General features: G+C 39.2%; 1 protein-coding gene across 2 annotated transcripts; it reads right to left on the bottom strand.

Moving 5' to 3' along the window:
• Nucleotides 1–14: 14 nt before the first annotated feature.
• On the bottom strand, nt 15–20,110 carry prkd4 (protein kinase D4). 2 transcript variants are annotated; one of them, XM_084109789.1, is made up of 18 exons: nt 19,924–20,110; nt 19,460–19,620; nt 11,483–11,621; nt 11,203–11,334; nt 10,080–10,234; nt 8,595–8,793; nt 8,066–8,143; nt 6,677–6,800; nt 6,475–6,598; nt 5,836–5,913; nt 5,486–5,699; nt 4,734–4,762; nt 4,460–4,639; nt 4,220–4,381; nt 2,805–2,903; nt 2,327–2,594; nt 744–829; nt 15–580 (listed from the first exon to the last, which is right to left on the bottom strand). In XM_084109789.1, the coding sequence occupies exons 1-18, from the start codon at nt 19,979–19,981 to the stop codon at nt 410–412; spliced, it is 2,457 nt and encodes an 818-aa protein (XP_083965915.1). In that variant the 5' UTR covers nt 19,982–20,110; the 3' UTR covers nt 15–409. The 2 variants fall into 2 exon arrangements, with proteins under 2 accessions (XP_083965915.1, XP_083965916.1); XM_084109790.1 differs by lacking the exon at nt 19,924–20,110 and adding an exon at nt 19,692–19,822 and having other exon boundaries at nt 252–580.
• Nucleotides 20,111–22,080: the final 1,970 nt, after the last annotated feature.

Here is a 22,080-nt window from a genome sequence, read left to right as displayed (position 1 = left end):
AGAGTCCCAGATGAACATTCGGGAGAGGCTTTAATAATTGTGGATTAGCTTTGATTAAACAAGCATTAAATCGAATAAAATAAAATAAAATATGAACAAACTAACCTAAAACTTTAGCATTCTTGTAATTATTTTTGTTATGATGGTTAGCCAGAAATGAATCAGAAGTGTTTTAATTTATTCTAATTTAGTCTAGTAATGATTTTCAGGATGTGTGTTGGGTGCAAATCATCAACATGCCACTTAAAGTATATGAGATCAGAAACAAACCTCAAGGTTAGTATTTTCTGAATTTATTGAAAAATATCTCAAACACTAAATCACACACCAAAATAATTGGATGTACACCACAGTAGATTCACAGAGTTGTTCATATAATACAATATTCACAGTTATATTAATATAAAATCTACACGTCTGTTTTCTGTTCTTCATTTGCTACTATTGTTAAATGTTCTGGGAAACTGAGGCCTTTCTCCAGGGCATAGGATCTCCAGCGCTCGTTGTCCGCCTCATGAGTGAGATAGCGATGTCCCATCCGCAGCTCGAACTCACGTAGGTCACACCACATCTGGAAGTTCTGCAGGACACATGGACAACATTTGCATAAATCATACTGTGTTCATCTGTCCATCCAGTCAATGCACTGAAATGACCTCAAGCAGACTCCGCTGTTTTAGTCAATTAAACATGCCAGTAAAATATAATTGGATTTGGTTGATTGTTTGAGAAAGTCACCAGACCTGAAACCAGGGATGACCCATGGCTTTGCCAACGCTGAACCTGCGTCTCACCACCACCTGCAGCAGGTTATTGATCAGATTCACCGCTGAGAGAGAGAGAGAGAGAGAGAGAGAGAGAGAAAGAAGGAAAGTAAAACCTCATTTAGGTGTCACACTAAAGAAGAGACTCAAGACAATAAGAGTGACTATTTGTTCAAAACGAAATGGATGTAGCGTACTATATTTTGTTATAATAATATTTATACTTTAATATTTTGTATTTTGAGTGGATTTCATGGTCCTAGATGATATTCACCTCTAAACTGTGCACTGTTTTTTTTTATTATTAATTGTATTAATACAGTGTTAAAAAATAGAGCAAGGTATTTAACATCCAAATCATTGAAGACAGATTGGTGTCAACCATAGACTGTAAAAAATAGGTGTCAACTGGTCGGAGAAATAAAGAAAATCATATGTAATACAAAATATAATAGTGCTGTCAAACCGATTAATCGCATCTAACATAAAAGTTTGTAAATATAATACACATCTTACATCTCATTTAGTTGATTGGTGACGAACATGAAGCAGAGCAACCGCTCACTGTGTAGAGAAGCCTAGAATATCAGGGCAAAAATGCCTGTGAATGAGTTTTTCTCTCATATTATCACACGAGTAACGTTAGCAATATCACGAGTGATGTTTTTGTCCCGAATAGCACGAGTGCAAATGTTATATTGTTTTATAGAACAGTTCAATAAATAAGAACTTAATGTTGTGTTATGTTAGACACAATATTGTCTGTTTTTGCTAAATTTAGCCAACGAAAATATTACCTATAAAGCCAGAGCAGGACTGTTGTGCATCTCCGAGCAACACAACGGCGTTTCGTTTCGTTTCTGAATGAACGAATCAATGTTTGAACGAATCAGCGTTTGAGTGAATCAGTGTTTGAACGAATTAGCGTTTGAGTGAATCAGTGGTGTGAACTAATGATTCAATGACTCATTCATAAAGAGAGCCATTTAAATAATTCCTAAATGAATCCACTGTTTGAACTGATCGAATCAACGAATGACTCACTAACTTACTCATTTAGACATTTACCGCCACCTATTGGCAGTTTTCTTTTTTTAATTAATAATAATAATAATAATAATTCATTACATTTATATAGCGGTTTTCTCGGCACTCAAAGTGATTAACATAGAGGAATCTTTTGATCTCCTCAACCACCACCAATGTGCAGCCATATTGCACCAGAACACACACACACACACACACACACACACACACACACACTGGTGGAGAGGAGACAGAGTGATGAAGCCATTCAGTGTGTATGGGGATGATTAGGAGGCCATGATGGACAGAGGCCAAGGGGCAGATTTGGCCAGGACGCCGGGGTTAAACTCCTACTTTTTTTAATGACCACAGAGAGTCAGGACAATATATATTAAGAAACTTTTATGCGGCGATTAATCACGATTAATTGATTTCACAGCACACCTTTTTTAAATACATGAGAGTAAGCGATAACAGAATTTTTGGTGCACTGTTCCTGTAATCCCCTTTAAAAGCATCATTCATCCATCTCTCACCCTCCAGTGAGATGAGGGACCACGGCTGGCGCGGATACATGAACGAGGCGTTGGTGATCTGCTGATTAATGTCCTCGTCCTCGTTGAAAGGGAACGTCCCGCTCAGACTGACGTATAAGATCACCCCCACAGCCCACATGTCCAGAGAGCGATTGTAGCCGTGACTCCTGATGACCTCGGGCGCCAGATACGCAGGGGTCCCGACCACCGAGCGCCGGAACGACTTCTCTCCGATGATGCGAGCGAAACCAAAGTCACATAGTTTGACCTGAAACAGAGACTGTGATCACATTTGGGACTTCTGGATAGCGAATGACTACATTTACACATTTAGCAGATGCTTTTGTGCAAAGCGACTTGCATTGCATTTTTCATGCATTGCTTGTTTGAGCTGTTATATAAAGCAATATCTGAATATAGGACACATGCAATTCTAGACTTTACTGAAAATAACTGGAATTCATCTGAGGGTACAGACCTGAGGAAACGGCTCAGGTGACGCCAGCAGCACGTTTTCTGGTTTCAGGTCACAGTGTGCAATGTGCCTCAGGTGCAGGTACCTCAGAGCCTCCAGAACCTTCAGCAACACATCAACAGCGGAAGAGATTAAAGATGAACAACATTTCTTTAGTCTTCATTGATTTACGCTCTTAAAAAAAATGGTTCCACAAGGGGCTTTTCACACCGATGCCACAAAACCACCATTTGACCTTTTAGTGAACAGTTTTTTCTTAGTGTGAAGAGCATTCTAAAAACCTACAAACCTTTTTCCGCTATAAAGAGCATTTTGTGGAATGGAAAGATTCCATGGATGTTAAAGTCCCCCTGTAGTCAATCATTTTATCCCTTAAAACTCATCTTTGATCACCAAAATAAAAAAATTTCTTCTTCATGCCTTTAAATATCTTGAATGTAACCCAACACCCTTGCCTCATTTAGTATACGCTCATTAATGAGTAAATGCACTAAAGTTTTGAATGCTACCATGTTTTTACCATGCTATTACTTAATTTACCATCTTTTTATTAATTAAATCTTGAAAGTTAAAATTTTACAAGAAGAGCAAAAAATAGGGTGATGCAAGAAAATATATATATTTTTATCAATATATTTATGAGACACTTTCTTTGAATACATCATTATATAACATTTATAAGAACATGAGAACTACCAGGATGAACTCTGAATTGATTTAATTAAATTCATTTGAACTTATAACTCAGACTGCTGAAAACAAAACAGTTCACACAAAATGTGTAACATTTTAGTTTAAATGGTTATATATACATATTTTAAAAAATCTTATCCGAAAAAAAATTAAAGAAATAAATGATGTGTATTTTGACACCATTTTTTTTTTTACTTTTTTACATATCCAAAGTTTAATTTGCATACTAAAAACATACTAATTTTTTTTTATGTACGTCATCCAAGTCAAAACTAACCCGAATGCAATAGGACAGTTAAGAACTATATGAAGTGGATTAGTGTGCAATTCATGCACAACTGTTTTCAACAGATAATAATCAGAAATGTATGTAATATTAGAATGATTTCTGAAGGATCATGTGACACTGAAGACTGGAGTAATGATGCTGAAAATTCAGCTTTGATCACAGGAATAAATTAGTCTGCTACATATTCACATAGAAATGTTATTTTAAATTGCAATAATATTTCAGAATATTAATGTATTTTACTGTATTTTTCGATCAAATAAATGCAGCCATGGTGAGCAGAAGAGAATAAAATAACAATCAAGCAATGTAGAAATATTAGCTTTTAAGGTTATAAAAAAGTAAAACCTAAAAGACATCTCAAGGAACTTTAGCAGTTGGTTCCCCCCGAGAATGAAGCTGGAGTTGTGTTGTGTGTTTTCAGCGAGCTCATTACCTGAGTGACGAGGAAGCGTGCGGTGCGTTCAGGCAGACGGCCGTTCTCATGAGATAAAATAGTCTCTAACATGTCGCTGTGGAGCTTCTCCATCACAACGAACGTATATTCCATCGTCTCAAACATGCCTTCTAAACAAATGACTCCTGGATGAGACAGTTTCTGAAACACACACACACGTCTGGAAGATATTACAACAATAAAAGCAACAAAATCGGTTTGAATTGTGTGGAAACATACCTGCAATATGGAGACCTCGTTTTTAGTCTGCATCTCCTGTTTGGAGGGAAAGCGTGTTTTATCGATGACTTTAACAGCGACGGGACGTCCCGACTGCCTGTGAGTGCCTCCGTAAACCACCCCGAACTGACCCGCACCCAAAACCTCATCAGAGAAGATCTGATACAGCTCACTGATGTCCTGCAACACACACACACACACACAGGTTATTCTGTGAAACACGCCGGGTGTTGTGTGAGGAAACATCTTTACAGTAAATAACTGAGAGTTTCACCTGAGTCTCGTCCCCGTTCTCTCCTTCACCTGCCAACACACCAGGAGCAACTTTATTTAACATTATAGACATACAACAAATGCAGAACACTCAATAAAGAAATGCAGAACACTGAAACACTAACAATAAAGTCTCATTTGTTAGTTAATGCAACATGATCAATGTTTTTCAGCATCTGTGTTAATGTTAGTTAATGAAAATACTGTTCTTTGTTTGTTTTTGCATCAGTATTATGTATGTAGCAATATATTAAAAGTTGTATATACATCTATCTAACTGTATCCACACACACACTCACATAAAACTACATACACTGTATAGTAAATCTCAACTGCTTGATTGCTTGTGTCATCGCTAAGTGTAAAATATATGATCACACGGCTGTAATCTGCAACATGCAACTATAAAGCATGAAGGTATTATAAACATTAACATCATGATTTTCAGTAAAGCTTCTTTGAAATGATGAGTATTGTGAAAAGTGCTATAAAATACATTTAGAACCTTTCACAGCCACACACACACACACACACACACACACACACATATGTATACACACACACATGCATGCATACACACACACACACACACACATACATACACACACATATATATATACATATATATATATATATATATATATATATACACACACACATGCATACACACACACACACACACACACACACACAACTATTTATCAGGCCTATTCCTGTTCTCTAGAACCATAATTATCCTCTTGTTGCTCTCACCGGGGGCGTCTGTGGTCTCGCACGCGGTGCCCTGAACGGGTCTGAGGGCCAGTTTGAGGGCCGAGTCCCACGACGGGCCGTCCTGATCCGCAAACACACAGTACACCAGTGATGATGTCAGCAGCTCGAACGAGTGCTCGCTGTTGCCTGGCAACACTGGGACCGTGAGCTGAGTCGGGCCTCGAACCTGCAGCACCTCCGACAGAGAGATCTCCTGCACACACACACACACACACGAGCAGAACCTCATGAAGACCTGATGTAGATTATGTGTCAAACGTTGATGTGTTTTTCATTATGAAGTGCTAAAGTGTTGAAGGTCACATGATGCCGTATGAAAATGAACAAACCTTATAGTACTTGCTGCTGTTTTCATTCGGGTACAAGGTGATACTTTTACAATCTAATACCCAGTAGTGACGCTTTCTCTGCAAAAAACAAACATAAAAAACATGATCTACAAACAAAACACACACACACACATGACAGATGGATGGAAAGATAGACAGATACATATACAGACAGATATATATACACACACACACACATTCATATATGTCTGTCTGTCTTTTGAACTTTCTATTCATCAAAGTATCCTGAAACAATAGTGTATCACGGTTTCCACAAAAATATTAAACATCACAACTGTTTTCAACATTGATAATCAGAATTGTTTCTTGAGCATCAAATATTATAATTATAATATAATTAAATCATATCAGAATGATTTCTGAAGGATCATGTGACACTGAAGACTGGAGTAATGATGCTGAAAATTCAGCTTTGATCACAGGAATAAATTACACTTTACTGTATATTCACATAGAAAACAGTTATTTTAAATTGTAATAATATTTCACTTTTTTTTCTGTATTTTTGATCAAATTAATGCAGCCTTGGTCAGCAGAAACATTAAAAACATCGTCCTGAGCCCAAACTTTTGCACAGTAGTGTATATACTCATCTATGAACAGAGAGGAGAGTCTCACCAGTGAGTCAGTGCTGGTGTAGTGGATCAACCAGCCTTTCTTCACCACTCCACTGGCTCTCCTCTTGCTGTGTTTGAGAGACTGCACCACTCGCATCAGAGGGATATTACTGCTGAAGCACGGCCTGACACACACACACACACACACAGATGTGAACACGCTGAGCTCTCTCCTCTGGATCATCTGTGGTGTGAACACTTACGTGACAGGAGTCTGCAGCGTCATCATCATCTGCTCCGCTGGCGGAGGGTCTTTATATCGCAGCTCTTCATAAAGAGCGTTTACTGACACCACTGCCGCGTTCTCCTCCGAATCCTGACTCGCCTCTGAAAATTCAGTTCACATTTATTTGTAAAGAGCTTTTCACAACACACATCATTTCAAAGAAATGCATGAGTCCATATTACAATTTAGAATGATCTGTTATCAGAGGTAAATGTCTAAGTTATGTATCTCAGAAATGTACATATACAAAATTACAGTTAGCGAAATATTTATTAATTTAAAGCTGCAGTCTGTAGTTTTTCCTCTTTGTCGCCATCTCTGTTCGAAATCTGTAAATGCAGTTATCCGCGGAATCATCAGCTTTACGTGGGTTGTGCCTCGGCACGCACAGCGCGGACGAATCCGATGTTTTGAGGAGCTCGTTCCGCATGTGTTCAACCCGCCCATAGGGGGATCTCACGATAAAACGACGTCTTTTCAATTTCGAGTCGACTAGTAGCCTAGCTGTATCATTTCTTCCGACACTGCCCTCTGTAACCGAGGTAGGCGTGGCTTAGGAGTGTCCTCGTAGGGCAACGAAGCAAGTGCATTCTGGGAGTTGTTGTCTTTCCTCCACATGAGCCAAATATACATTCTCTGGCTTTTCTCAGTCTAGAAGGCACCAACTTCTACAATAATTTCACATTTCTACTACATAAATGACCCAGTTTAATTACACATTCATCTTTCCAGCGGTGAAATATCCCTTTAAATCTAACGATCACTTATCATATCACGTCAAACCCTGCAAATTCCAGTGGAATTTGGAATTCATTATCTTAAGCACATTCACTTTTGGATCAAGAAAGCTTAATTTACACAAAATTTTCCATGTTAACATTGATTTTCAAACATTTTATCAGTATGTTGACAAAGTTTGTCAAAACAAAAAGTATCAAACATCCCTTGATAAAAAAAACAATTATATATATTTTAAAATTGTCAAGTGTTTATCCATCATGCATTTTTACACTGCGTTTAATTTATGTTACTTTACATGGAAATACTACATTACAGTAATTACATAAATAAATAAATATGATTTCCTAATGAAATGTAACACTTTATTTTACGGTGTCCTTGTTACGCGTGTTACATGTAGTTGCTGTAGTAATAACTATAAATTATGCATAATTACATGCAACTAACCCTAACCCTAAAGTAAGTCCATGTAGTTACTTAATATTATTCAGTACTTAAATGCATAATTACACTGTAACAAAGACACCTTAAAATAAAGTGTGAGCAAAATATCTTTTATGAGAGACAAAAAACAAACTTATAATTGAGTGACCTAGAAATGTTTTCAATGGTAAATCAAACTGACCTTCTCCGTTTGCCCTCTCACCCCGACAATCAGGAGGAACGAGAGACTCACATCTGCGGTGACAATTAAACTTACAGTCTGGAGAGAAATGAAGAAACATGTTATTGCTCAGAAGACTTAATGAAGTTCTCAGTATATCAAGGTCAGCTTGACTTGAAGAAAGCGATTTTAAACGTTTTCTTTAAAATCTCGACAAATCAAAGCTCAGTTTAAGATCTCTTCCAAAACTCAGGGAAGAGAGACTCATGTGAGATTACCTTTTACCAGGACAAACAAATCTGATTTGATTTCTCACCGATGTTTAAACTCTTAAAAATAAAGCAAAAGCAAAGCGAGCTGAGCTGAGCTGAGCCAAATCGTACCATGCAGTGGAAAAGCGCCATATGTTGCTGTCTGAGTTCAACAACATTGGCATATAAATATACAGAGCTACCGCAAAAACTGAAGTTCAAAGACAAAATTCTAAGTAGGTGAATTGGGACATAGCATAAATGTTTTATCTGAATCTGTGACCTTTGACCCCTCTCACCGGTGCACTGCATGCCCTGTCTGAAGAGGCCCTTGAGCAGCCGGAAGCAGTGCTGGCACATGGTGGGTTTGGTGTAGGTGTGTATGTGGAAGGTGTGAGGAACACGCGGTCGGCCCTCCTTCCCCTCAGAAACCCCCACACACACCGGCACGTCGACCCAGGACGGCGGCCGAGAGCGCGACGGCTTCCTTATGCTGATCTGATGGAGAAGACAAACTTCGTCAGGGAGTAGATCTGCACGATTAATCGCAATGAAACCGCACGCGATCTGGCAAAGGCGGCGATTATTTGATGCGCAGCTTTTCAGTGCAGCAGCGGATCGGTAGTGAATGCTCCATCTGAACACCAGAGGGCATCTCACACACACTCACACACACCACATATCCATCTGAACACCAGAGGGGGCTTCTCACACACACCACATATCCATCTGAACACCAGAGGGCGTCTCACACACACCACATATCCACCACCTGAACACCAGAGGGCGTCTCACACACACACACACACACACACACACACACACACACACACACACACACACACCACATATCCACCACCTGAACACCAGAGGGCGTCTCACACACACCACATATCCATCTGAACACCAGAGGGCGTCTCACACACACTCACACACACCGCATATCCATCTGAACACCAGAGGGGGTGTCTCACACACACCACATATCCATCTGAACACCAGAGGGGGTGTCTCACACACACTCACACACACCACATATCCATCTGAACACCAGAGGGCGTCTCACACACACCGCATATCCATCTGAACACCAGAGGGGGTGTCTCACACACTACATATCCATCTGAACACCAGAGGGCGTCTCACACACACCACATATCCATCTGAACACCAGAGGGGGCTTCTCACACACACCACATATCCATCTGAACACCAGAGGGCGTCTCACACACACCACATATCCACCACCTGAACACCAGAGGGCGTCTCTCACACACACACACACACACCACATATCCAACACCTGAACACCAGAGGGCGTCTCACACACACCACATATCAATCTGAACACCAGAGGGCGTCTCACACACACTCACACACACCACATATCCATCTGAACACCAGAGGGCGTCTCACACACACCACATATCCACCACCTGAACACCAGAGGGCGTCTCACACACACACAGGCTTTTACTTAGTTTGGAGTAAAAGCCTGTTATTAAATGTTGTCTTTTGTTGGACAAGAGGTTCATAAATGCTTCTCATGTTTGAAAGATGTTTGACGTGTGTTGCTTTTTCAAATGCACGTTATAAGTGACTCAAACTCACAGTGCTTTCAGAAGGAGCAGCGTTTACAGAGCCGTGCATCAACGACAAGCTGCGCATCACAAATAATCGTGATGTGCCAACTCCATTTAACTGCGATTAATCGTGCAGCCCTATCAGGGAGCCTTTGAAACCGCGGACAGAAACACGAGCGTTTGGTTGTTCGGGGTCGTCACCTCCTCCAGGCTTCCTCCCGCGTGGTTGGAGAGCGACGGGGTTCGCGGGCGTCCCGGGGGAAACAGCGACAGGCTCGGCCCGCACCGGCGAAACACGCGAGAGCAGTCGTTGGGCAGCTTGAACGCGCAGCGCTTGTGGAAGTCGAGGCCGCAACCTGAAGACAGTCACAGTAAAACATCAATGCTCTCGGAAAGACTTCTGAAGTGTTTCCCGCAGGCTTAAAGTCACACTTCAGTGATAGACAACAGTATGCAATAAAACTAATACCAAGAATCATGTCATAGAAGCTATGCAATAAAATAAATACAATATCATTTATATTGTAAATAATTAATTTAAATATTGTAATAAATATGAATTTTAAATAATAAACAAAAACATAAATAAGCAAATAAGCAATTAAGCAATACAATAAAACAAAAATATCCTGTATAAGAATACATTTTATAATATTTTTAGTGTTAGGTGCAGTCGTAACTTTAACACATTTTAGTCTCAAACAACATAGTGCAACAAAAGTCCTGTTACTAAGCAAGAATAAATAACTTCTGAATAAATATTTATAAATAATATAATTTGTTATATAAGAAATACGATATACAAATAATAAACAAATAAACCTTAATATTCTCTAAAAGACATTTTAAATAAAACTAATGCCAAGCATTATGTCGTAGAAACTATGAAATTAAATAAATACAATATAATTTATATTATAAATAATTAATTTAAATATTGTAATAAATATGAATTTTAAATAATAAACAAAAACATAAATAAGCAATTAAGCAATACAATAAAACAAAAATATCCTGTATAAGACTAAATTTTATAATATTTTCAGTGTTTGGTGCAGTCGAAACTTTAACACATTTCAGTGTTAAACAACAATGCAAAAAAAAAAGAAAAAAAAAAAAGGTCCCGTTACTAAGCAAGAATAAAATTCCAAATGAATATTTATAAATAAATTAATATAATTAATGTTATAAATATTAAATAAGAAATACAATATATAAATAATAAACAAACAAATAAGCAATTAAGCAATAAAGTATGTACATTTTCTGTTTAAGACTTAATTTTGTTGCATTATATACAGTGTGTGATAAAGCGCAGTCATACCTTCACATTTCAGGCCCTGCCGGACGAGGCCCCATAGCATCTCTCCACAACAGTGACAAAACGTTGGTGTGCGATACGATTGGACGACTAAGGAATGTGGGCGGTACTTTGTTTCGGTCACCAAAGCCGTGCCTATAGAGGGATCAAAGTGAGTGACAGCTGTCAACATCATATGCATGGAGTGTGTGAATATGTGAGTGTGTGTGTGTGTGTGTGTGTTTGTGTGCGAGTCTGAATGGGAATGTGTGTGTGTGTGGTGTGTGTGTGTGTGTTGACTGACCAGGGAGCACCACCTCCACAAGATCTCCGTCACGTAAGTCATGTTTTTCAGTGAGTCTGTGTAAGATCTGCTCAGTGTTCGGCTCGTGTCTGAACAACAGCAGCTTCTCCTCCAGACCGTTGACACTGCACTCCGGAGCCTTAGAGAACACACACACGCGCGCACAGACACACACACACACACACACACACACACACACACACACACACACACACACACACACACACACACACACACACACGTGCACAGACACACACACAGTAAAATACTGTGTTAAACATCACAATGCAACAGTGATGGATGGATGGATTAGAATTCTTAGACAGACGGACGGAGAGATAGACTGAACCTTTAAGAGGTTTGGCCCTAAAAAATTCTGCAAACAGCAGCAACTGCAGAGACACACAATCACTACACAAACACACACTGTGTGAGCAGAGCGTGGAGTCCAGACTGATGAGTGTGAGGATGAGAAACTCTTCATCAGATCATCTACATCACACACACTCACACACATGAGGACACAACACTACATCACATCCACACACACACACGTGGACACAACAGTAGATGAGGACACAACACTACATCACATCCACACACTCACACATGAGGACACAGCACATACGAGGACACAACAGTACAGTAGATGAGCTGCAGAGTCTCTGAACACACACACTCATGCTGATCTTAGTTAAAGTGGGTCAGATCTCGGATGAACGACTGCATCATTCTCTCGCTCATGTCTTTCAAATGTCAATCATTCACTTTTTAAATCAAACGGATGTGAGTCAAACTGAGACTCTGAAGTCGATCTGAAAACATTTAGGAAACATGAATTGTATTAAACACATAAACAACACAAATTGTACTACAGTAACTGACCAGATGTTTTAGCTGACAGCGACTTGAGTGCTTTTATGGAGCTAAAAATAAAATCATTGTTGGGAAAAGTTACTTTTAAAAGTAATGCATTACAATATTGAGTTAATCCCTAAAAAGTAACTAATTGTATGAGTTACTTTTTCTAGAAGGTAATTTGTTACATTACTTTTGCGTTATATTTTCTCATCTGGGCTTGCTTGTTTGTTTTTAAAACCAAAAAAATAATAAAATAAAATAAAATAAAATTGGCCCGTTCACACGAAAATGAAAAGAATAAAGAAAAATAAAGAAATGAAAAATGAAAAGGAAGTGCACATTCACAATCATTTATACAGTAGAGGGAGCAGATCACATGACTAACGTAACGTTAGTGATTCAATGACAGCACTAAAAACTGTGAAATTACAGTGTTTTTGAGAGGATATGGTTGAATAATAGAATAATATCTATTTTTATTTCATCATTAAGTAATACTTTGAAAATACCATATAGTTGCCACAGTAGGCCTATTACTTCATTAGTTCAATACCACGGTAATTCACTGCTCATGGTACCGCCACTGTCGCCACATCAGCTTCAAACACACAGTCAACTTCCTGTCTGAGACTGAACACAGAGGAGAACCTCAACACTTCACACCAAATTCTGAAAACACGAACACACACGTTTCCGTCGCAGCCCGTCACGCAGAGTGTGTCGTTCTCAGGCTGGTCAGAGTGTCACTTTGTTGTGGTGGTGTTACTGCATGCAGGTGTGTGAGGCGTTTACCTCATGTTCACATCACTGGATCTTACTGGAAGCGCTCGGGATGAGGTATCTGAGGTAAAGCACGGGATACACACCACACAGCAGTATTTCAACCTTTTTCAGACCCTTGATGGATATCAAGATGAACTAATCTTTCACAAAAGCCCAAAAATAATTGGGGACCACGTGCACAAGATCACAGCCGTGGAGATCATTTTGAAGACCCCTAAACGTCATTCGCCGAAGTGTGCAGTTTACGACCAGAGCACACCGTACGCAATTCATGTTTTCAATCACATTACTGTAAAAAATGATATGATCAAAAAGTTATGACAACATGTTTTTACATTGCTTTAACTCATCAAAATAAGTTAAGCAATTTTCAACTTTTTCTTAGTAAGTTATACAGGATTCAAATTAGTTTAATGTGATTTGAGTTGAAATTACTTAAATATCCAAGGTGATTGTACTTAAACGCAGCAACGGTTTTTTTTATATATTTTTTTTTGTATAGTGTGGTTAGGAGACCTGTAGGGCAAAACATCCATAGATCTGAAGCACAGGCTTGTCAATCTTCCATCGGTTACATGATATGTGAACAAAGTGCAAGTTCTGGGCACTTGTGATTCATATATACAGGAGGTACAACAGTATTTCAAAAACAAGATCCAAATTGATATATATATATATTTTTATGGAATATTGCAGTATTTGCATTATAATTTCTATAAAATGCATGTGCTCTCGTAATCTTTAACTCTTTCCACGCAAGCGTTTTTTTTTTGTTTGTTTGTTTTTAGTTACCAGTCAAAGGCAGCATTTTTGGTCATTTTCACAAAACGTTTTTGGCTCCCACTATAGATAAACACTAGTTTCATGGATTTTTATATCAACACTTGAATGTGGGCATGTTTAATTAAAACGTAGAAAGTAGTTGCGTTTTTCGTCTGGAATCCGGATCGTGTCCATCAACTCCGGGGCAACCTGTCACTCACATGAGATCCAACAACAGCAAACCACAACCATCCAATCAAATCCCCATCAACAAATCAACAAGCCCCGCCCTACATTTGTTCATAATCAAGAAGCAGTTTCACTCGGATACGTCAGCTTCAAGAGCTCGTGTGTGTGTGTGTGTGTGTGTGTGTGTGTGTTGGCACTCCGATCACCTCACGCTCACACTGAAAATTTCAAAAGCTGTTAGCCTTTTATGTTCAAACCAGTCACTTTGAGCGTCGTAACTTTGGAGATGCTGTGTATGCTCAAACAGCAACATTACACACTAACTAAAGTTAAAAAAGTGAAATTATAATCAACCACCCATTTAACATGCAATTTCCAATTAACCTCTAGCGATAAATAAACCTCATTTTATGTATTTTCCCTAGATTATGTGATTGGACTTAAGTTTAGACACTTTTACAAAAACAACTGCAACATTTCTAAACCATATTTAAAATAAGAATATAACCATGTTTCTGCAATGACTGAAATTAAACACGCAATGTAATGAGATCACGTAAACATCAAGTGTGCTATTAACATTTATCACTGCGCATGATTTCACACAGTATTTATAGATCACATTAAGTACTGTGAAGTATGCAGTGAGCAATCCGGTCCAAACATACAGTAGGCTATATTAAATGAGCATGTGTGTGTGAATGACATATGAGAGCGGTGTTCGTGTGTGTGTGTGTGTGTGTGTGTGTGTGTGTGTATGTATGGGAGGTCATTCCATAAAAAAGGTCAGTGTGTGTTTGTGTGTGTGTGTGTGATGATCCTGTACCACTGCAGTGGAAACTGCACCATAAGAAGGTAAAGCAGAGAAACAGGTGTGTGTGTGTGTGTATGGGAGGTCATTCCATAAAAAAGGTCAGTGTGTGTGTGTGTGTGTGTGATGATCCTGTACCACTGCAGTGGAAACTGCACCATAAGAAGGTCAAGCAGAGAAACAGGTGTGTGTGTGTGTGTGTGTGTGTGTGTGTGTGTGTGTCTGTGTGTGTCTGTGTGTGTGTGTGCGCATTTGCGCATGTGTGTGTGTATGGGGGTGTGTGTTAGGGGAAGAGTCTGTGGTTGGAAAGTTACAGGCAGATGCTGTGAACCGCAGAGGACAAACAGAGAGGCGGCCGGAGGAGGAGAGATGCTGAATGAGGGCTGAGATGTGTGTTTGTGTGAATGTCTGAGTAACACCTAATTCTGAAGTGTCTTCTCATACACACTCTCTTTAACTTCCCCTTCTTTCATGAATCTTCCTCTAACAAATAGATGAGAATTCTTCTTATAACCAAAAACAATGACCACGCATAGCAACAGCATAGAAACCACACAGAACAGCCTGGCAAAATGTGTATCTGAAGATTATTGAATTATGATAGTTCATTCACTTCACAACCTGTCGAAAGTAAACCAAGACTTCATGAACCAATCATTGTTCAAACACTAAGCAATGGAAATGTTTTGCAGGTACCAAAGGCAGACAAAAGGCCAGTCAAGCCGTGCTATCGTTCCTCTTTAAAGTTAAAAGGGTGAAGGCTATGAAAGGGTACTTTTGTTGTTGGAGAAACTGAGTGTAACAATGGTATGTATGTATGGACTGCATGCATGCGCTTGACCTTTTGACTGGGGGAAGCAGCCCTTATTAAAGTCATTGTCAGTAATGTGTGTTTATTAGTGTGGGTGTTTGACTGACACTGCATGGATGCATAACGATGTAAGGAAATAGTTCCACTAAAAATGAAAATTATGTCGTCATAGGTGTCGATTTCGGTGGGGACGGCAGATTTTGTCATGAGTCATTTGTACCCACCACTTTTAACTTAACGTCCATAATAATTGGACTTTGGGTTAGATTTTTTGACAGTTTTCAGTGGTTATGAGGAGCAATATGATAGAGAAATATGGGGATCATTGATCGTTGTTTAGGTACATAAACCACGTTAAGCTTTTTTCCTTACAATAGGCTCTAATGAAGCAGAAACGCTTAATGTCAGATTACGTCCAGAATAATTTGACTTTTGGTTCGATTTTTTGACCGTTTTCAGTGGTCAGTGTCAGTGTCACTTGATTGGACGAACACCGCACAGGATTTGTTTACATAAAGGCTGTATCATTGTGCATCTCATATATCGCCGACTGCACTATCAACTTCATCCTAGCACTTTTCACACAATAAAGGCAGAGCTGCCAACTCTCGCGCATTCAGCGTGAGACTCACGCAATTGACACTTTTCACAGCAAAGAGGACACTGACACCGACAGACAAGACAGAGCAGGATCCTTTTGATATGAAACTAATTCTCAGCTCTCAAATTCGGTCAATTTTATTACGAAATTCAGTTGGCGCTTTTAAATGTGACAGATCGTTGTAGCGCCTCAGTTCAAGCGGCACGTGAACCGATCGTCTCTCTTTACTACTAGTTAGTTAATAGTAAATAAACACGAATAAACAATAATAGGTAGGTTGAGTACAACTTATTGAAATGTAAATGCCTCATGCATGGATCAATCAGTGTTTTTCAACCGCGGAAAGAGGTCAATAAAACAGCTGGAGAGCAATAGGCTATGTCACATAACGTTACATTTACCTCAGGAAAGACATTTAATGACCATAGCACGTAAGTTGGCTAGAATAATTTGTATTTTATAATATATTTAGTATTAGTAGCCTATAAATGAGTATTTTGCTAAATATGTGCACTATATTACATATTTATTATATTTTTACTTATATCATTAAAATATTATAAAGTTGTTATTATAGTAAAAAACACATTATATTTAATTTGAATTAAGATCAAATCAAACCACAAGAATTTAATTGAATTGAAATTGTAAAAATTGTATCAAGCAATAATAAAAGCAGTAGCCTACAGTCATTGCACCATGTAAACATGTTAACATGTTGTCACTAAACTTAGTTTAGCTCAAACGCTAAAACTACTGTTTACAACCAAGGGGGTAATCCATCAGCCGGAAACCGAAGCTTCCCCGGGCGCCGGCATTGATTAGCAGACCATCACCTGCTGTTAGCACTCCATTGACTCCCATTCATTTTGGCGTCACTTTGACAGCGAATAACTTTACATCTGAGGCGTTTAAAGACTCCATTTGTCCATTATTTATTTCTAAAGAAACACGAAAATGTATAAAAGGCTCCATTACCTTGTATCTTACGTTATGGCCTCGTAGAAGCCGTTTTTGTAAAAATAGGCTAATGATTGCGTCATAACCACGCGACTCTCTGTCGCACAGTAGGAAATTACCGTATGGACAGGAGGAGAAGCTCGCGGGCAATCGGGGGGATGTGGAGGCAAAATGACAAAATAATTCATCAGAATACTTAGCAAAAGTTGCTCCTGCTCCTAGCTCATGGACAGCTCCTACTCACACTCTCCGTCTCTGCAAGATTCGGAAGGGAATGATTCAGATTTCTCTTGGCACAGCTACTAGAAGACAGACGAGTTGCTCACGTCACATCTACATCATCAAGCTCAGTTTGAGTCTGCGCAGTCGCTCAGCCATCAGGAAGTGAGTGCTTCTAATTGACTTCACTTTTCTCTGTTGAATCCAATGGGGTCGCTGTGTCCATTTCTTTTACTGTCTATGGTTTACAACGCGCCGTGTTTCCGTGACTGTCCAAAGCATGTGAATATGAGGCACGTGATTGGTCGTCAGTGGCTAAGCATCTAGCTGTGCAAGTTAGTATTTAGGAGTTGGGAAGTCGTGTTTACGTCGTCAGGTACGTTAAGTCACTTTCGTCGGAGTAAGATGGCGGCGTAGACTACTTCTCTTAATTACACTAAATACAGCAAGTTTTTTAACTCTACTTCTTGAATATGAGTGTGAAAATAATGCGGATCAGGATTTTAATTAATTTATAATTAATAATTAATTTAGCCACTGTAAACTTTATCATATATTATATATGTTATATTATGCTATCATATTTTGTGCAGGCAACTAGCTATATTTGTTGTACAGCCTAACACTGCTAAACACCTACAAGTATTGCTGTATTCTGAATTGTTTCTCACTGACATGCCACCAACTTGTCCAGATCGGGGCTTAAAGTCCCCCTGTAGTCAATAATTTTATCCCTTAAAGGCACACTATGCAAGATTTGTACCTTAATATAACAGTAATATGAACTCGTAGTTGGGCGAATCATCCCGATTGCAAAGCAGGAGGGGGATGCCGCTGGCAAAACCAGCAAACCAGCAACCAGCAAAACCAGCAAAAACCTCTATGGAAGACACTAGCAGAGACGGCTCTGCGTGAGTGGTATTTACGACAGTAACGTTAAATACAAGTACTCCACAGCGACTCTAGGGGTCGCTGTTTGAGAAGAACGGAAACTGCATAGTGTGCCTTTAAAACTCATCTTTAATCACATATTGACAATTACATATTTAATGTTTTTTTCCTTGAAAAACACAGTTCACCAAAAGAGTAGTATGTCCGAATACATAGTTTTCGAAAAACAGTAGGCGAAAAGTACCAGGATGACCTACTACTTCCAGCGAGATTCTAAAGTGCGCGTACGATGGACACTTAACTATCCCATGAGGCCACAGGATAGGTCTTGTGAATAGCAGTGAAGCGACGCAAATGACGCTAGAAGGTCACGTGACGGAACCAAAATGGCGGATGCAGTACATCTGAATTTCATTCATATTACACATATTCATACTATACAGAGCATGCTTCTTTTAACGGTCTGAAGTAAATGAAAATTCAAATGTATAAAGACAGTATGCCTTTTCAGACTACTACTTTTCTAGATCCAATCAATTCCCAGAGGGAAAGAACAAGCCACACCCTCTATTATTTTTCTCATTCAATATTCGTATCACTCAAAAAATAAATCACAATACTGAAGTCGGCCGTAACTTCCGGTTCACGCAGACTTTAAAGACGTCGGTCTAGTGCCTGTTTACATTGAAAGAATGGAATGGTTTACATTCCACAAAAAGAATGGAAAAGTAGAGCAGTGGAATTTAAAAAACGTGTTCTGTGTGAACACTGCATCGTTTCACACTGTACACGTTTGGCACCGCAAAGCGGGGTTAACGCTGTGGTAAAAAGCTAAAAAGCATTGCTAATCCCACTTCCAAATTACATGTGTACTCCAAGTGTACTCCAAGTGTACTCCTTTACCCCGGGGTTAAGCGCAGTCTGGAAAGCCCTAAAGCTATTATAAGTCTTTTTATAGCGCTTTTTGTGCTTGACTTCCCCATTCACTCATTTGTTGTATGAAAGTCATACAGGTTTGGAGTAAATTATGACAAAAATTTTAACGTCACATGCTCGATAAAAACATCAAATGTTGAGGTTGCACAGTACCTTTCTCTCGATGATTTCTGCTACAAGATGCTTCGCCTGCTGGAAGCCGAGGCGTCCCTCGGTGATCTGTACCTCCTCTTTGAAGAGCCCGATCTGAAAGAGGACACGCATGGGCCTCGTCACTGTGTATTCGGGCCCCATGGACAGCTGAGAGAAAGAACCTGAGAGGAAAGAGAAGAGGTCATCTCAGACCAAACTCGGTTCCTTCAGACATTCACAGGTTCAGACTTACCTGAACCCATCTTGCTGTTTTTTTAACTATCTTGTAATTGCAAATCTGTTTTATAGTGCATCACTAATGGTTAAATATATCATCATCAGAAAGCCAAAGATCTTTGGATGAAAAATGCCCCAGAGAAGAGGCTCCTTCAAGCTTAAGGCAGCAACTGAAACTAGCTTTGACCTGCCTTTGTTAACATTAAGATTAAACCTTAATATAGTCGTGCTCCAAAAGAGGAACTTACCAGAGACATAACTGCTGATGTCAACGCTTTTTGGGCGGAGGTTTGTGTTGGCAGCCATTTTCTTAACGTTGGTGAATTCGAACTAGCACATTTCACAGACCTGTTTGAGACGCTTCTGTCGCTGCTCTGGTTTCCTCATGCTTTAGCAGTCGAATGACAGGCAGCAGAGACAGGAAGTTGACACTCAAACTTCAGTGTTTCTGCATGTGACGAGTGGGTCTGCAGAGTTGCCCACCAAACACAGTGCATCAAACCTTATCAGATGAACTTTAAAACAGTTGGGAACTGAAAGCATACGTGCCAGTGTTTTCAAAATCACACTAAAGGCCTCAATAGCCCTTTAGTCTACAAAGGGACTAATTTCAGTTTAATACTTTACAAATGTGCATTAAATCAATGAACTGTGTGTCTTGAGCTACACAGAGATCCAATGGCAAACTTTGATTAAAAAAAAAAAAAAACTATTCCCCCTGTTGTTGACCATTGAAGTCAGGTGATCTAACGCTCTGCGATGCAGAACAATTTTACTCTCAAACTTGAGGTATTTTTACGCACCAACAATGTACTAAAACTGAAAAGTTTTCCTTTGCATCTTTTCTGTACAGACGACAACATTGTCAAAACGATAGCCATTCATGTCTGTCCCAATAGCCTCGTGGGCAGCACGACTACATATAGCGCCGTTGCGCTTCGGGTGACCTGAGTTCGAGTCCTGGCTCACGGACCTTTCCCGATCCTCTCACTCTCTTTCTCCCCCCTAGCTTCTTGTCCCCTCTATACTGTCCTATGATAATAAAGGCAATAAGTAAATCTAAAAAAAAACACACAAAAAAAAACGATCACCATTCACACGGGTCAGTGAAAATTATTTAAAAAGAAACACTAAATATCAGGGACCTTCAATACCAAGGGATAAGGATGCCCTTCATTTGCTAGTAGAGGATATTGGATTGACTGACATATGGCGCTTGGTAAATCCAACAGAAAGAGAATATACTTTTTTTTTCTCATTGCCATAAATCTCACTTTAGGATCGATTTTTCTTGCTTTCGAACTCTATCACTGATCAGATAGTAGATTGTAAAATTGGAGCAATGGTATTATCAGACCATCATGCGACTGGATTTGGGTATAGCTCTAAATACAGAAGCTGGTAGAAAGGGAAGATGGCGTTTAAATACTGCATTATTACAAGATGAGGAGTTTAGCACATTATCGGCTGATGATTTGACCTCCTTCTTTGAATTAAATGTAGAAAGCACTGATAAGGTGGCGTCTGTATGGGAGGCCTCAAAGCATACATTAGAGGGAAATTGATTGCACAGGCAGCTAGAAAGAAAAAGGAAGTAAGAGACTTGGTTAAGAACTTGGAAGCAACAATTTGTTCACTGGAAGAGTTGGCTAGACATTACTCTAATGATTTATATCAGGATATTTGTAAATACAAATTTCAGTTACATGAGATATATAATAAAAAAGCAGAATATGCTCTATTTAGACTACGGACAAGGTTTTATGAAGGAGGTGAAAAAGCAGACAAGCTCCTGTCCAGACAATTAAAACAGCAAAATGCTGCTAACATTATTCCGGCAATTAAGAAAGGAGATGCTATGGTATCATTGACAAAGGATATGAACAAGGTTTTTCAGAAGTTCTATAAACATCTATATACATCTTCATGTTTTTTTTTCTAATATGGAGTTACCTAAATTATATGTATTGCAATTCGAGTCTCTAGACCTTCCCATTACACAAGAGGTGGTTAAAGCTGCAATAACCTCTATGAAATCTGGCAAATCGCCAGGGGTGGGCGGGTTTCCAGCTGAATATTGTAGAAAGTGTGTTGACATAGTGGCCCCAATTCTAACAGAAGTCTATATAGATGCATTTGAAGTTGAAGTATCGCCTAGTACTTTCATGGAAGCATTGATTACACTGATACCTAAAAAAGATAGGGATTTAACAGATCCTGCTAATTTTAGGCCAGTAAGTCTTATTAATGTGGACTGTAAGGTGTTGGCAAAAAATTTAGCTTCACGGTTAGAAAAGGTTCTAGTATAATTTATAAGGACCAAGTGGGCTTCATTAAAGGAAGGTCATCAGCTGATAATATGAGAAGGCTAATTCATCTGATGAGGCTAAATTCTTCAGAAAACA

The sequence above is a fragment of the Abramis brama genome, assembly GCF_963993115.1.
Source record: "Abramis brama genome assembly, chromosome: 3".
NCBI classification, from domain to species: Eukaryota; Metazoa; Chordata; class Actinopteri; order Cypriniformes; family Leuciscidae; genus Abramis; species Abramis brama.
The sequence above is the reverse complement of the archived record's forward strand: the minus strand, read 5'-3'. Positions and strand labels throughout refer to the sequence as shown.